The following is a 17,059-nucleotide window of genomic DNA, read 5'->3' as shown; positions in this document are numbered from 1 at the left end:
GTGCCTTGTCCTGGCAATAAGCTTGAAGTGAACCAGCAACAAAAATATGATTATTCAATGTTTCTTTCCCTTACAGATTTCTATTTATATATTACATTTTTTTCCCTTATGGATTTATATAGGTTACAGATAAAGTTTATAAACAATAAAGCGTATCGATTATCTAAATGGAGAGACGTTACTTTCATGTTACATGCAACAACACTATTTTTCGTTATACATAATTCATACAAAGACTGATGTAGCTTTCTGTATTTTTGACATATCTTCTGTTGTTTACATGACTACCGAGTTAAGAACACCTGCTCCCCATCCATTTCCTCTCTTATTGGCGGCCTTCTTTGCATATGAGAATTGTGTTTCTTGTCCATTTAGGGAAGAAAATGTGTCAGGTTCTACAATGAAGGGTTATTTGCACACAGTATAAAGAACGGAATTATGTGACAGAGGAATATTATACCTATAGCTCAGTTATGAAAACAGAAATGGATAAAAATCCCAATATTGTTGTAATTCAGTAAAAATACTTTTTAGTAGCTACATTCAGAGAATCACAGAATTGTTGAAGTTGGAAAGAACCACTTGGGATCACCTAGTCCAATCTCCCTGCTTCAAGCAAGCTCGTTTTCCTTTAATAGCTCTTAGTAATTTATTTTTTTGTTGTTGCATGTAATTAAATCACAATAAAATGTACTCCGTAAAAGCGCAATCCATTCTGCCTTGAGAATCACCACCACTGACATTCCAAAGTGCCACATCTCACCTCTCCAGAAGACTTCCCTGTTGGCTCACTCATTATGAGTGACTTATTTCCTAAATTCCAGCCTCCTGCACTCCGTGGGCGAAACAAATGTCAAGCTACATACTCTCTTGCCTATGCAGTGTTGAAAGCAATAGTCTCTGCAAGCAGAAAGTATTGCTAAAACTTGATACAGCACAAGAAAGAATACTTTTTTTCTTTCCTCATTGCACTGCACTTGCAGTTGCAATCATTTCTTTGGGAACTACATGACGTGAATTTCCTTCTGGACATGCACATGGAGCTGCTCTACTGAAGAGCAGGGTGCTGGTTTTACTTAGGCATTCTTGTGCCTATAAATGTCCATCATGAAATATTTATTTAGATTAGAGTGCGCTGTCCCCACGCAGTAACTCACAGAGTGCTGCCAGCTGCAGCACAGGCGGAAGGTAAACATTTCCAACCAGAGGACCTGGAGCAAAAGGCTTTGGAACATCATGCGCAATGAAAACGGAAAGGCTGAGCCTGCAGGTATTTCCCATCGCTCTCTGTCTCCCTGCAACCTGTCCTTGGCACTGCAAACACATTCCCTTAGCAAAGAAGGTTATTATACGGCTTCATAACACTTGGACTACCTCCCTGCTTCCCCCTTATTGGTTTCTCATTTTATTTCACTTTGTTTTAAATTAGCACTCCTTTGTGCTTGGCAACTGACAGCTAAATGAAGGAACTGAAAACTGCCAAGCAAAAACATAGAATCATAGAATTACCAAGGCTGGAAAAGACCTCTAAGATCACCCAGTCCAAATGTTCATCTACCACCAACATTTCCCACTAATCCCTGTCCCTCAGTACAGCAACTAAACATATCTTGAAACATTTGCTTTTCTTGAAACACATGCTTTTCTGTTCTTCCTCCTCAACCCATTATGCTCTTCAGTAATCTGTTTTCAGTGTATTCTCATCAGAGAAAGATTTATATAGGTAACCCTGTAAGTGTAATAGTCCTTTGGGCTACTGCACTATTGATCATTAAAATGAAATATAGAGGAATTATAGCACGTGAACACGCAGGTTTAAATGATATAACTGACAGAAGTTTAAATCTTGTATTATACATCACATCATTACTATGTAATAGCAAGAATTCAGCTCTAGTGGCATATAAATGAAACTATTTTTCTAGAAAATATTCATAAATTGCCAGGGAACACAGAACTGCTGGAATCCTCACCTACTTCAAAAGAAAGTTGCGTCCCTACAGGGCCCTGAGTTTTATCAATAAAATGTCAGTTTACCAGTAATTTTATGTGCTCCTGATAGTTTTTCTTGTATTTTTTTGTTTGTTTGTTTTCTAAAGCATCAAACAAAAAACAGCTATATAACATACTACAAAACAAAACATTCCGTAATTTGGTACCAGATATTAATCATTTTTTTTGATGCTCTGCAATTATTCTGGAGGCAAAGGTGATATACCAATTTACACTGACTAAGCATTCAGGTCCCCATCCATCCTCCCACCACCTTTTGCTGTCATGAACCCCTCATACATATCCATGAGGAGCAATTAGTCCAGTCCATAATACTCCCAAACAGTGCTCAGAGATTTAATGAAGACATGAAATGAAAGTAACCTTTAGTGCAACAAAGGGAAAGACAGGAGCAGGTCTCTCACTGGATAGGCTGCTGGCCACAATAATTGAGATGCTATCTGTTTGAAAAATTAACAGCACATCTTTTTTCTATCAATATCTTACTGTAATCATCACTTGACCTCTTTATCTGTAGCATCGATCACCTTGCTTTCTACTTATTAATTTATAAACAGAGGTGGGTGTTTACAATGTACATCATAAGGATAAAAGCACGAGATCTGCAGACACTTATGTTGACTTCCTGCACAGAAATAAAGCCACACAGACTAATCTAGTCTTAAAAATGTTCAGCAGGAGATTGAGTCTCTGTTAGATCCTCAGAAATCCTCTTCGGTACAAAAGTCAAATCAACGAAGTTACAGGCAGTGCTCATCTCATACCATATTAATTCCCTAAGAAAGAAGAGAAGTGGAAAAGAAAGGAAAAAAATGCAAAGATGCACATAGTACCAGAGCTCTGATTTTGTAAATCTGTAAGTACTCAGTTTATCTTTCCTAACCAGCATTGAGAGACATAACTTAGACTTCTGGCACCAACCACAGCTACACTGAAACTACACATTTGAAAAAACTTGAGAAACTAACTCTTCTACCTAAAGCAAGAAGAAATCTTCAACAGATACACCTCTCTGATGCACTTTTGAACAGAGCAATATGCCTAATAGAAATAAATCAACAGAAAAGTGCAGAAGATTCATACCAGAAGAATATACATGTTAAAGCAAGCCTCTAAAAAAGTCAAGTTGAACATGAGGATTAGTAAGTTGTAATGCCACTATTCCTGATAAAGCTTCAGTTAGAAGCTTCAGCAGAATCACCATACCCTGATGTGGGTTATTTGCAAAGTAAGGACAGTCTAGCTGAGTTTTCAGGAACAAAGAACTACAGTAAGTTCTAAGACATATCTGCCAGAACTTCATCAAGAATATTTCCGTTACACTAAGTGTTCTTGCAGAGATTTAGAAAAGAAATGAAGAATTAAATGAAACCAATTTTCCAAACAATGTGTTTTACAGCTTTTACATATGCATTCTGGTTCCTAAAATTGTCTTACATAGGCCAAGTTTGAGCTTTTTCAATATGTTAATGACTAACATTTTAAAATTTAAACCAAGTTTTTCAGAAGCCATAATAATATACTGACAAAATGCTGCATGAATTTATAAGTAGGTTGCTCCAAAAGGAATGCCTCTTATTTATTTCCACTTAAACTACAACCGCTACAAAGAGCAGACCAGTCTGATAGAGCAAATTCTCATCTACAAAACGCTTTTCTTCAACACAGTCATGACCAGTAGCTATGTATTTTTGCCAATGATGAACAACAGCCATCATGCCACACTCATAACAGTCAGTACCAGTGCAAGTAACCTGCTGTCACTATCACCACTGCTTAAATGTACCACCCACCCTTCACTGTGCTCACATCCACTGTTTGGTCTCCAGAAACGTTCAGCAATTCTCAGTGTGTGCCATTTTTTCTGCAAGGAGAAATTCAATGACACCCTTTCACTTCATCCACACTTCCATGTCAGATGCCATTGTGTCAGAGTGCCCCTCTGCTGCCATCTGTCACACAGCAACAATATGCAATGGGACACTGTTGGGAAGGTTCTACCTTTACTGCCATACCACCAACATCCCCCTCTGATATTGTGGGCCAACATAATAAAATAGGAGGCATTACTTTCAGAGCTGCACTCGTACATACTTTTAGCAATTAGCAATTTTGAATGTACTATTTAGGAAATCACATTAGACAGGTATTTTTTAATATCTCTAAAGTAATATCTAGACTCAATTGGACTTTACATATTTCAAATGCATGCACGCAGCAGACTCTGGCTTTGAATTTATAAGAGCTCTACCCTAAGCCCACACAAGTCAGGATCCAAGTAACAACACAAGCTGTTAGGATTACCCTACCCTAATACAGAAAACCTCCTGTCAGGATTCTGTCATCAGCAACTGTTTTATAACCTCTGAATGTGGAAAAGTTGATTACAGTATTTTGTACTTCTGAATTCCTATAGCACTGACCATAATGCATGCCGCTTCTTGATCAAAGCATCTGTTTACCCAAACAGAGGCTAATAAATAGAGAAATCCTTTTCCCTTGTATTGAACAATGAAGGATTTGCTTTTAAAATTGTAATTACCCTGTTTCTACCTGACTGAATAAATAGGCTGAGCTGTGCTCCTGACATTATCAGATACGTCACTCCTAGTATGGGATAAAAGAGAATCGTGGAAATCAATTTGCTGAGGGTTACATTGGTACTTCTGTAAAATAGCTGCATCTTACAATTGCTGCATGGACTCATGGCACCATATTAGAGACAGTATTATATGAGAAGCATGTACAAAGGCTGGCATGCAGAGTGGTAATAGTAAGCTACTTAACTTAAAAGGCATACTGTATACCAGCACAAAAGCATCTAATCTTGTAGCTCCATGAAGCATCAGCTACAGTTTACTTAGATGCTTTCTCCTGGTATAACTATATAGACAGTAGGTAACATGGTCAATGATTAAAAACAACAAGCAGCTTGGAGCCCTTACAAAAATGTAAGTCCAGATAAAAATCAAACTCACTCCAGTGTTAAGGAAAATGGATAATGAAACACGATGACAAGTAAGCAAAAAAAAGATCCAAAACTCTACTCCCTGCCAAAATAAACAAGAAGTGGGGGACACAACTGAATTCACATTTTTATTTGGAGCTTAGCTGAAACATATTGAGGATAAAGTGTACCAATGAACAATAAAAGTTCAGAAAACCTAACTGCTTGTGTTTTGTTTCATTTCAAAGACAGAGTTGCCTCAATACTCAGTCTACAATTGTGTACTTCAAATTTACCTTACCGAAGGAAGACCTAATTCTCACTTCATAGGAGCAGATGCACAGCATCGCACACCTGGTGAAATTGGTTACATCCAATAATGTCCAACAGTACATGCTAAAGCAGCACAAGCAATAATCTTTCCTTAAATGATTGGAACTGTATTTAAATTTCTAAAGACAATATGACATCATATTTGTTATAATTATAACAAACTAAATGAACTGAGAACTAGATTTGACAAATGCTAGCTAACCACTAAAATTAAGCATCACCTTCCCTCTCTCCAACTGACCTAGTAACTCTGAAAAGAAATTACCTCAGAAAGTTGAACACTTGCTATAATTACTGGAGCTGCTGTGTATGACTTAGTTGCTCTTAACAATAAATAACAGTAAATACAAAAATGTGCGTGTACATTTTTGTCATAGGTGGCAACAATACAGTAAACAGTCTTCTTGGTAAAGGCAATTAATTTCTTTGATTACACTTTGTATGCTCGCTAAAATAGCTGGATGGCAAGTTTATTTTCACATCTGGAAAATGAGGACAATTCTGTGGCTCATCTTCAGATTCTCCCTCCAAAACATTTGGGAAACATTAAAATAATAAACCCAAAGGTACAAAGAAAATGTATACAGCACTTGTACAATAGCATAAATATATTTTGGAATGTGGCATGTGCTAAAACAAAACTACTACATCAACCCAGAATTGAGGTTGTGACCCAAGCTAAAAAAAGCAAGATAATTTATCAGAGATTTATGTTCTGGCCTTCATCCAGCCTACTGCATGTCTTGCAATCTATTGCATCAGATCTGTTAACAATTCTGGGTGAAAATATAGCATCAAAGTTCAATTCAAGACATATCAATCTGGTATTTTGAAGATGAGATTGGACTAATTTATGGCATTATATGGAAGCTTTGGGCCTGAACTCTTGTGCTAAGTCTTTCTACAAAAAATGAAGCTCAATCACATAGCAGTACTCTACTGAAACATGGGTTAATACTGGGATTTGTTACTATTAAGTGTAAGAAAAAATGACATGTGAAAAATGAAAATATACATGTGAGGTCCTTGCCTGTACAACCTCTGAACTGGTACACATGAAAAAGATCCTCAGTCCACTTCATCACATTGAAATTCTGTCCTGAAATGATTTAAAAAGATAGGACCAAAAATATCTAATCACAAAAAGAGTGAGATTCTGTGAAGGCTTATGTACAACCTAGATAATATTTACCCCTTGCTGATTCAAATTCTACTCTATCCATGTTAAGGCAGCATTTCCGAACTTTCATAGAAAAAATCAGCATAACTTTTCCTTTCTTTTCCCTTTTGAAAAATAAAGGAGAACTCTTTTTTTCTACATCAGAGCTTTTCTCTCCCTCTGTGCAATGCCTTAAAACTGACTAGTCCAACAACTTCTTTAGTATAAGAACCCTCTCCAGCTCCTGGTTGTGCTGAGGCCTTTCACTATCTTCTCCTTCTCCATCTTCAGCAGTCACTACAAAGGTGATATCCACTTAAGAATGGGCATTAGGAATGGACGAGAAGCATCCTCAACTCTGCAAGCTAATGCTGGCAGATCCACACGTTCAATACAAACTATTACAAAGATAAGAAAAACATAGCCACAAATTGAGCCACTTCTTCAGCTGATATTCTTACTATGGTATTTGAGGGACATTTCAGTTCAAACAGATAGAATCACCAAGGTTGGAAAAGACCTAGAAGATCATCCAGTTCAACCATTCACCTATTACCAATAGCTCCCACTAAATCACATCCCTCAACACAACATCCAGTCTTTCCTTGAACACCCCCAGGGTCAGTGACTCCACTGCCTCCCTGGGCAGTCCATTCCAGTGCTTGATCACCCTTCCTGAGAAGTAATATTTCCTAATGTCCAGCCTGAATCTCCCCTGCCAAGTTGAGTGAGGGTTGATGTCCTAGCTCCTCATTTACTGTAACTGGTAAGGCCCTAGCAGGGCCTACCAGTGCTCACAAATACAAACAAGAGGCTCTTAGGGGCTCAGTGAAGAAAATTGTTATTGTAGAAGTATTTCCTAAATACCTGTTGTGGAAATTGCTCCAAACAAACCTCATTCATTACTTCCTCAGCACAAGAGGTACCTGGAGCTTAAGAACAAAGGGAAGGAAAGAAGTTATCTTCCTCTTTCATACTTGTTTTATCTTGAAAAAAAGATATAAGACTTGAGTTACAAAGTTGTTGTTTTCTTGTGTAGACATGCTTTAAAAGGTTCCTTTTTCTCACTACAGGCAGAAAAATACACACAGAAATGGTAAGTCAGAAAGACATAAGCAGATACATAAAGTGAACTGCATTGCCTTCTTTCCTTTCTTCTACTAGAAAGATTCTACCTCCTTGAAATAAGAAAGGCATAGTATATTCTAAACAGTGACTGCAAATAAGTTGCAGCACAAATTTATTTAGAACATCAGACAGCAAATTAAAAACATTTCACGGAATAACTGCATTAGTAAAGAAACTAATGCTCTGCTTGGAATTGTTAACCCTTCAAATTAACACATTAACCTTGAGAGAGTGCGAATGATTTGTGGTATAGTTATCACTAGCAGATGGAGGCAAGCCATGGAACTGAAAAATATGTTTATTCCAGAAAAAGAAAGACAGGTTTGAGGTAGAAAAACAAGAGAACAAAAAACCAAATTTGAAGTAGCCCTGTCATACATACAAACTCACAAAGAGTCATTGTTTTTAAATTCATTCTAATTGCTTACCGAAGTCCAACCTTATGTATTTTAAATAACATGCTAGTTAAAACTCATGTCAGAAATGGTCCTCTCTATGTGACCACAGGATATTTAAGTTACAAATGTTAGTAGTGTGTTTTATTAAGGGTAATGGCTGCATTACAAATTACAAGCAGAGGGATTACATACCAGGTATTACATTGCATGCATTCCACTCCTACTGTGCGAATGGCCAGATGAGCCCTAAAAGGCTAACTGCACTTGCTATAACAAAGTGGCCTTCTAAGCATGGCAGAACTGAAACATTATGAAGCTATCAGTAGTGATATGACATGATGTTATTGCGACTGTAAACATAAGGCAGATGCTTCTGTACTCAGACTTAACCTCCATGCAAGCATGCTTGGCACAAACACTTGTTACCCAAGAACAGCAGGGTTTTACTTTCCACAGTACTTGTGCCAGTAGAAGTAATTTCTCAAATGCTTGCATAAAGCAAATGCTCAGCTGGCCCTGTTCTAGAGTCACTCATTTGTAGCTTTTGAAGAACAGTCAGAGAACCTCAAAGAATCCCAACATTTTAAAATGCTTTCTATGTTTTCTAGTAAAGAGATTATTCTACTAACCTCTGCTCCTGAATGTTTTCAGACAACATTCGCTCAATCAGAAGAGAACTGTAGAGCACATCTTCCTATACATGGATCTCTCCAGTCCTAGACAGCTCCCTCAACTCTCTCAAACATACTATACAAGTTCTTCCTGTGACTTGGCCCAACACATCACCTTTTCTTTGTTTGTTATAGTTATTGTTTCTGTGTTTTGATTATTTGATTGGTTTGCTTTGCTTTGTTTTTACAGAAAACCTTTAATGACCTTCAGTCCAGTTTTAACATGGGATACAAATAGCTGTGTCTGAGTTTTATGTTACTTGTACTCTGCATGCCTGGAATGACTGAGCAAGTTTTCACACTGTTGAAACTTGAAAATTTCCATTTGCACCACTCTGCGACATTAGCAAATCAACTGGATGGCAACCTCTCCCCTCTTAACATACTTATGCACATCATTCAGGAGTGATGGGAACATGAAGAGGACATCTGAATTGTCTCCGCAAAGGGTCTAAACTGAAGTATTCTACAACCAACATTTTTATCAGTGACCTGAATGCAGGTGTGGAATGCATTCCTAGGACTAAACTTGGGGGTGCTGTTGACTTTGGAGCGATGAAAAGCCTTGCAGAGGAATCTACATACACTGCAGCAACAGGCAATCAGGACTATCATGAAGTTTAATGGAGTTAAGCACTCATTTCTGCACCTGGGATAGAGAAATGCCTGACACAGGTACGGACTAGGAGATGAGTCACGAGGAAGAAGCCCAGTAGAAAGGAATCTGAACATGCTGGTGACAGCAGGCTCAGCATCCAACAGCAGTGTGCCCTGGCAGCCAAGGATCAAATCTCATTTTTGGGGGCATTAAACACAGCACAGCCAGCTGGTCAAAAAGGTGATTCTCATACTATCACAGAATGGCTTGGTTTAGAAAGGACCTGAAACATCATCTAGTTCCAATCCCCCTGCCGTAGGCAGGGTTGTGAACCACTAGATTAGGTAATCTGGAACAAATATTTAGTATTGGTGCAGCCTCATCTTGAGTATTGTGTGCAGTTCTGCAATCCTCAACACAAAAAGGGTGCTAAATTACTGGAAAATGTACAGAGGATGACAACAAAGTTGGTAACAAGTTTGGAAAGCATGTCCTGTGAGCAGAGGTTGAGGACACTTCGACTGTCTAGTATGGAGAAGAGGAAGCCAAGAGGCAACCCAACTGATCTCTATAACTTTAGGAAAGTTATAAGACTACTTTCTTTAGGAAAACTTGGCTATGATTCACTTTATTTGATTTGGAAGATGTCTGCCTTTGTTCAGAGCCAATCGAGAGCTAAAAGAAAACACTTACAGGGAATGATCTATCTAACATAGTCAGATATATGCTTTTGGATATGACTAAGCGCAAGAAAAACCTTTTTCTTTCAACTGAGTATCAGGGGATCCCAGCATGAATAGGTCTGATTTAGGTTATCTGCTCTGAAGGTCTCTGCCCTTGACCTTATGGTCCCACCACCAGTGGCTTAAGTTGGACACAACAAACACCATTACTAGTCATTTTTGTAGTTACGGCATTTAAACAAAAAGTGATGCAGAAGACAAAGTCTGTGGAGTAAACAGTGTGCTATTTTCCCCTGTTTATTACTGAGATATGAAGTCAGTGGTGTATGAAGAGGGGGTTTAGCAATCTAAACAGAGATGGTTTATCATGCACTTACCTTTGGGGATAGTAATCTGACATCCCAGGTCATACTCCTGCTGCAGCTGATAAAAAGCCACTTCCTGCAGCCGAGCGCGCTCCAGCTCTGAGAGACTCTGAACGGGAACTGACTTCAGCCGAACGCTGCGCCCTGACATGCTGTTCCAAGTGAAATCACCCTACAGGAAATCAAATGGAAAAATATGAAGCATCATAGGGTATGCACAAATTAATAAACATAACTATCTCTTATTACTGCAAGGAACAATGCATGTCCTCTTTTCTAAAAGGCCATTTTCCTGGACTTCTCTAACCTTTCAAATATCTTTGTTTTCCTAAGACTAACATTCCTTAAAAGGATTACAGACATGCAAAACAAAGTCAATTTTGCCTGAAAACATTTAAGCAAGTATTGTTGCAAAAACATTTGGATTCCAGTAACCCAGAGCAAAAAGCAGGAAAAAAAAACCTTGTCTGCTTTTCCCAGCTTGGGTTTTTGTACAGCAGTTCATTGTCACTTCATTCCCTTCAATGCATATTCAGTCAGAGACGTGGATACATAGACATGGATGTATCTATAGGCCCAAGGATAACATGCATCTTTTCTCCTCCAGTTTGCTAATCCCACTCCCCAAAGCTGTTCAGTGAGTAATTTTCTTTTCCAATACATCCTACCCTCTCCTTACAATGTGACTGTGGTTAAAGCAAGATTGACTGAAGGATAATTTCTTTTACATTTCTGAAAACCCATTATAACATATGCACTACAATTTATACAATAAAAGAATACGAGATATGCTGCATCTCTGTAAGGTATCAATTATGTTTGGAAATAAAATCAAAAGCTTTGTAAGTTTTATCACCCACATGTGATGACATATATAAAAAGCCATTCTCATAGCTAGTATTTAGATCAGGTGAAATAATCATCAGTCTAACAGAAGTACAAGCTCAGAGAGAAGCTGAAAGACTGTCAACAAACTTGAAACAAGAACTTTAGAATTCATCAAAGCATAATTAGAGAACACATTTTTCTACAAGGAGAAAAAGAAGAATTTGCTTTTCCCTCTAACCATATTAAAAAATAAACATCAAACATGTCAGCAGGTATAACTTGACGTTGATGCAGATAATGGAAGAACTCTGTTTTACATCAGCTGAGGTGTAAAGACAAATCCATCAGCCTGCCCTTCAACACTACAAACTTCATTCTCATTTGTAAGTACCTATTTTTAGTTTAAACTTCAACATGCTTTGCTCCATGCTCATTTTTCACCACCACTTACATATCGTCTGTTCTGCACACATATCTGGAGTCAAAGGATGACAGCTGACACTGGCTGGCAGTCCTCACTATGAAGATCAGTAAAATCTGACTTTATTCAGTTGCTCTGCATCCTATTGTATGGAAAAATCTTTAAGTATGTGTTTCCGTATCATATTGTGACAACGTATCTATGTATCGTATATATGTATCTACATATGTACAAGAAAGACAAGTATCTCCTGGAGAGAGCCCAGCAGAGGGCCACAAGGGTGATAAAGGGCCTGGAGCATCTCCCCTTTGAGGAAAGGCTGAGTGATCGGGGTCTGTTAAGCCTCAAGAAAAGAAGACTCAGAGGGAGTCTGATTAATGTTTATAAATAAGTATCTTAAGCATGGGAGTTAAAGATACATGGCCAACCTCTTTTCAGTGGTCTGTGGGGACAGGACAAGGGGAAGTGGCCAAAAACTGGAGCATGAGAAGTTCCACACCAATATGTGAAGGGACTTCTTCACAGTGAAGGGACAGAGCACTAGAGCAGTCTGCCCAGGTAGGTTGTGGATACTCCTTCCCTAGAGACATTCAAGACCCATCTGCAAGCCTACTTGTGCAGCCTGCTGTAGGGGGCCTCCTTTGAAGGGGGGTTGGACTCGATGATCTCTAGAGGTCCCTTCCAACCCCTACAATTCAGTGATTCTGTGATTCTGTACATAGCTATGACTGCACATGCATTCACATGTATGAGAGACAAGAACATCACAAATATGCAGCACCATCTAGCAACGTAGCTGAAAGGAACAATGCATTGAAAGCCTTTTCTTGTAACCCATGAAATGTGTCTGAGTTCCTCAAGAAGCTTTTATTATTGTAAAAACTTTTTGCAAGTTGTTAGGCAATCATGACAGATGAAGCTGTCACCTTGATCTGAACAACACTGTATCTAAATGCTAAACGAATGTACTTCGCCCAATATTTTTTGATATGTATATTTAACTGTATCACATATGCAAACTTTTGCACTAGCCCAGGATTTGACCACTGGAATTTAGTTTTTTGCTTTTCCTTTTTTTGCTCTTCCACTTCTCCACTGCTGACTTGCTAGACTGAGTGGTCTCTAATGAAAGGTTTGCAAGGTGATGTAAGCCAAGCTGACTAGCTTAACTTGAGTGAAACCAAAGCAGAAAGATTCATATAAACCTGTTTTACAAAACTGCAAGTAAATGTTTACATTTTTGAAAAAGCCGTTGTCATTTATAGTTAAAAGTGATCAAGAACAGAATCCACCATCAGACAATGTATACCAAGAAACTAATTCCTTTCCAATCATGATAATACAGAAGAAAAAACTTTACAAGTACAGAAATATGCAACTCAATCCCCATGAACATCTCACGTACAAAATGTTCTACAGTCAAGATGGTAAGAAGAGAGAACTACAGGCCTTTGGGATAGATTTTTCTGGATTTTATCTTATCTATTTCTCTTACATGAGCATTTTCATAAACAAAAGTACCACGGATATACATTTATTATGGCAGGCATAACTGGGACGTTTATATTTTGAAATGGGAAGGAATGAAAAATAGAGAATTGTGAGGTAACAGCTTATTAAGACTGGAAAGTTTTTAGATCATATCCTCTTTCCTGCACAAAAATCAAGGAGGTATATAGGACTTTTAGGAACTATCACAAGTTAAATACATACCCCCTTTACCAGAATTATGCATGGACACATGAATTATTGTTATTTTTTTATAAAAATCAACATAGGCAAACCTAATTCTGGAGGTAGTTGCATCCTCTGCCTCACCTCAGAGCTAGCTGTGTAACTGCAGGCAGCAAGCTGCACCACTGCAATGCCACAGCTCAGTTGTTGAGCTCAGCCACACAACTTTAACTCCAAGAGACAACATTTACTGGCATCAGTGTTCTGCTTTTGACACCATAGCAAGCCTCTCTGCAGAGCTCTGCTGCTTTATATGAGCAAATCAGCCAGCTCAGCACTGGCTTAGCAATCCTACTCAAGCTAATTTTACCTTATTATGGCTACATCTCATCTCTCCCTTAAAAAATATAAAAATAAATAAAAATTAACATGTCAAAGGTTTACAACCAAGAGAAAGAAGAAAGTCCCACACCAGATGAAGATTGCCCCTCTCAACCAAGATTTTCATTCTGTCAGTCTGTAAGCTCCCCAAACACCTCTGGCACTCACCAGCTTGGCCCTTGTTGGCTAAAAATGGTCGGATGCATCCTCGAATTCCACAACAGCTTGTTAAGCAGCAATAAAGAACTTGGAATCACACTGCCCAGTCTCTGCACTACATAAGGCATTTTTCTTTTTTACTTGATGTGTTTGATAAGATCTCTGCTAGGTCACATTAACATAGGGTTTTACTGTGCTAATGGAACACATGAGTAATTAACTGAAATATTTTTGGAAGATCATGTGTTAGGGCCAGAGGAATCTCCTAATCTGTTGAAGCAGAGGCTGCAGAAACATTTCCTTGAAAAATTCTGTTTTACTTGGCAAATAAATATCATTATTCTATGAGCCAAAGTACAATATTTTACGTCTTAATCTACTCACAGACTCTTATGCTTTCTGGGACAAAAGGTAACTTAAAAGCTTCACCTCCCTTCTAATGCACTGAGGAATTTTTGCATGCAGCCAGCGAATTTCTGCAACATCAACCAGGCTTGGGAGAGGTCCAGAAAAGTCAAGATACCTTTGGGAAGGGGTACAAGTGCACTTACAAATATCCCAATTGCGTAAAGCTATTCTGTACTATTTGGGACAACTGTAGGAGGAAAAGGGCAGGATAGACAAAGAGAACATTCTCTGTTTCTCTCTCTGAGGAGGCACGCTTCATCAGCCGCGTTCAACTAACAGCCTGACATATATCCTTGCAGAAGCTTAAGAGGAACAGAAGATTTTTAAGCACCAAGTCAGGGGATTTGTTTTTTGAAGTCTGTGCCCTGCATATGTGTTCAAACATACATACTCAGCTTTTTCTGTGTTTAGACTGTAGGACTCATTAGAACATGGTCTGTAAGTGGTTCCTTCATCATCAAGAAGAAAAATAAACAGCAGAAAAGACTGTAAACAGAAATATTGCTCTGGGATGAAGTGATCACCCTGATAGGCACAAACTGCTAATTGTGAGAGTGCTTTCATAATTGACTTTTACAAAACCTTAACCAGACTAAAAGCCTTTTCCAGTTGCTTCTGCCAACCAGTCACTTCTTTTCCCTCACATTTGCATTTTTCTCTCTGGCTTTCCCATTAACATCTAACATCTTTCCTCCTCAGAACTGAGCAGTTCACTTATCAGGCATGTATCTAAAATACCAGAGCAGATGACTCAGCAGAGGGGATGAATGATTAACTGCATCTTTTGCCTTTGAAAAATCTGTCCACTTTTCCCATATTTCTTGTTCACCGTCATAAACACTTTTTAAGAAGTTACAGACTGCAGCTTTACTGATATTTTTACAAATGTTTTCTTTAGGGGTTGGGTGTCCAGTGGCCCTGAAATAAACCCGTGTGGTACATCTTGACTTCAGCAACACTGTTCTCTTAAATTACTCCTAGGCATCTGTAAGCTACTCTTGCGTTACATCTTTCCTGTGAGCCTTCAAAACAGAGTATTTCAGTTGTGTTGTAGAGAAGTCTTGTTCTTCTATCCTTTGTACAGTACAGAAATGGGCTGACAAACACTGAAAGGAATCCTGAATGTAGATAACAAACACATTGGCCATTACCTCTTTTGATTACTATGGAGCTTTAAGCCTTCGTGAGCAATGTGGATTGTGCACGGGGTAGGAAATAGGAACCCCTCACACATGGCAGTTTTAGATAATACAGTATTTTAATGCAAGATGCAGAAAGCAATTTTTATCTTACTGCATTATTGTCAATGTTAATGACTTTAGACTGTACTCATTTAGGTAAATACCATTATCAGATTAGCTGTCTACTTTTCATTAGTCTTTTGCTGAAGCCCATTTGAAACCACTAAGACTAAAACCAATTATGCTTCCTTGTTTTTTCTCTTACCTTAGCAACACTTAACCATGTGTTTATAGCTAGATACATCTCCACTGTAAGTAAGTTCAATATTTCACATGCAAGCAGATTGTATTGCAATAATACGGCAAAAATGTCTTAATTTTGTTTGCTTAATTACTACCCTAAGCTTCATGAAACTGTGTGTAGTTACTTCTTCATAAGCCTCTCACTTACTCTGGTAATTCATTTCAACTCTCTATAAAATAACTCCCACACTCCTCAGCCATAAACCCTCAGATTTTGACAGTTCATATTCCCCCAGCACAATCTGGATGTCTGTACACACAATCTCTCTCTTTCTCACTTCTCTCCAGTCAGTGTTGATAGGAAGAAGCTTGAATCTGACAGCCTTTCACTGAAACTCCTTCATTTAAAGCCAGGGTACAAAGCACAACTCCTGGCAGTGCATGAAGGGGAAGGGGGAATAAACTACAGAAAGTATCCAGCATTACATGCAGTTAAGGACAAATGCCTAATCCTTTACTAAGGCCATCTCTGGATTAATCAAGAGTTGGAAAAGACCTGGATGAAATGGGTGAGAAACAACCTCATTCTTTCTGCCATCCCATCTCCAAATGAATCTCCAAAAGCAGGCAGTGTATTTCTTTCTAGATCCCATTACAAATCACTGCAGCCTAGACTGCTACAGTTTCTCCAAACACAGCAAACATCAGAACAGCTATCTCCAAGGGACTGCTGGTATGAGAAAAGGAATACAGAATCTGCCTTTCAGATTACCAAGATGGCATCTCTAAATACGTAATTAAATATGAAGGAGCACAAGACTTACTGCGTGACACTGAGGCATTCAAAGGCAGACATACAAAACATAGAGCCCCCAACAATTAATCTTCATTAAGAAAGTCTGACTTCATTAACGTCATTATCTAGGTTGACATCCTGTTCCCCTTGACATCAGTGGAAAAATTATTAATGTCTCTGCTAGGAAGAGAGTAGGTACAGCTTGATGATCTTGTGTATCACTTTGGAGTCTTGCATGAGATAGCTTATCTCAAGCTCTGTTATACTTACGCATGCTAAATAATGCATGTGCAGAAAAAGCTATTAGTTTTGGCAAAAGATCACACTTCACTAAGCAGCACTGTAGGTATCAAAGCTATTTAATGGCAATTAATATAACCATGGCATTGCTAAGGAGAGGCACTTCCTCATTCTGAGCTGTATCCTGCCTTGTTCCCAGGGCTGTGGACTGTCAGCTGGAAAACAGGACACTTGGGGTTGGTGCTGGCAGGCTGGCACTCCCAACAGGGCAGGCAGAATGCACATCACCAGCAGAAATATTCAATGGAGTGAGACAGCATGGGCCTGTGCCCAGGTAAAGCAACATGCTTCAGAATTCCAAAACGGTAATTTCCATTTATCAGGGAGTGGGGGGAAAAAAAAAAGAAAAAGAAAGAAAAAAGAAAAAAGAAGC

At 38.5% G+C, this 17,059-nt stretch overlaps 1 protein-coding gene across 9 annotated transcripts in view; it reads right to left on the bottom strand.

Moving 5' to 3' along the window:
- Positions 1-17,059, bottom strand: part of ARHGAP6 (Rho GTPase activating protein 6) — a 291,817-nt gene that overhangs the window by 44,975 nt on the left and 229,783 nt on the right. For all 9 annotated transcript variants that reach the window (XM_072348427.1, XM_072348452.1, XM_072348444.1 and 6 more), the window contains one exon: positions 10,308-10,467. In XM_072348427.1, the coding sequence (XP_072204528.1) occupies positions 10,308-10,446 (139 nt within the window). In that variant the 5' untranslated portion in view covers positions 10,447-10,467. The remainder of the gene's footprint in view (positions 1-10,307; positions 10,468-17,059) is intronic.

The sequence above is a fragment of the Excalfactoria chinensis genome, chromosome 1, assembly GCF_039878825.1.
Source record: "Excalfactoria chinensis isolate bCotChi1 chromosome 1, bCotChi1.hap2, whole genome shotgun sequence".
In the NCBI taxonomy this organism is placed as follows: Eukaryota; Metazoa; Chordata; class Aves; order Galliformes; family Phasianidae; genus Excalfactoria; species Excalfactoria chinensis.
Note: the sequence above shows the minus strand (reverse complement) of the source record. Positions and strands in the feature narration are given on the sequence as shown.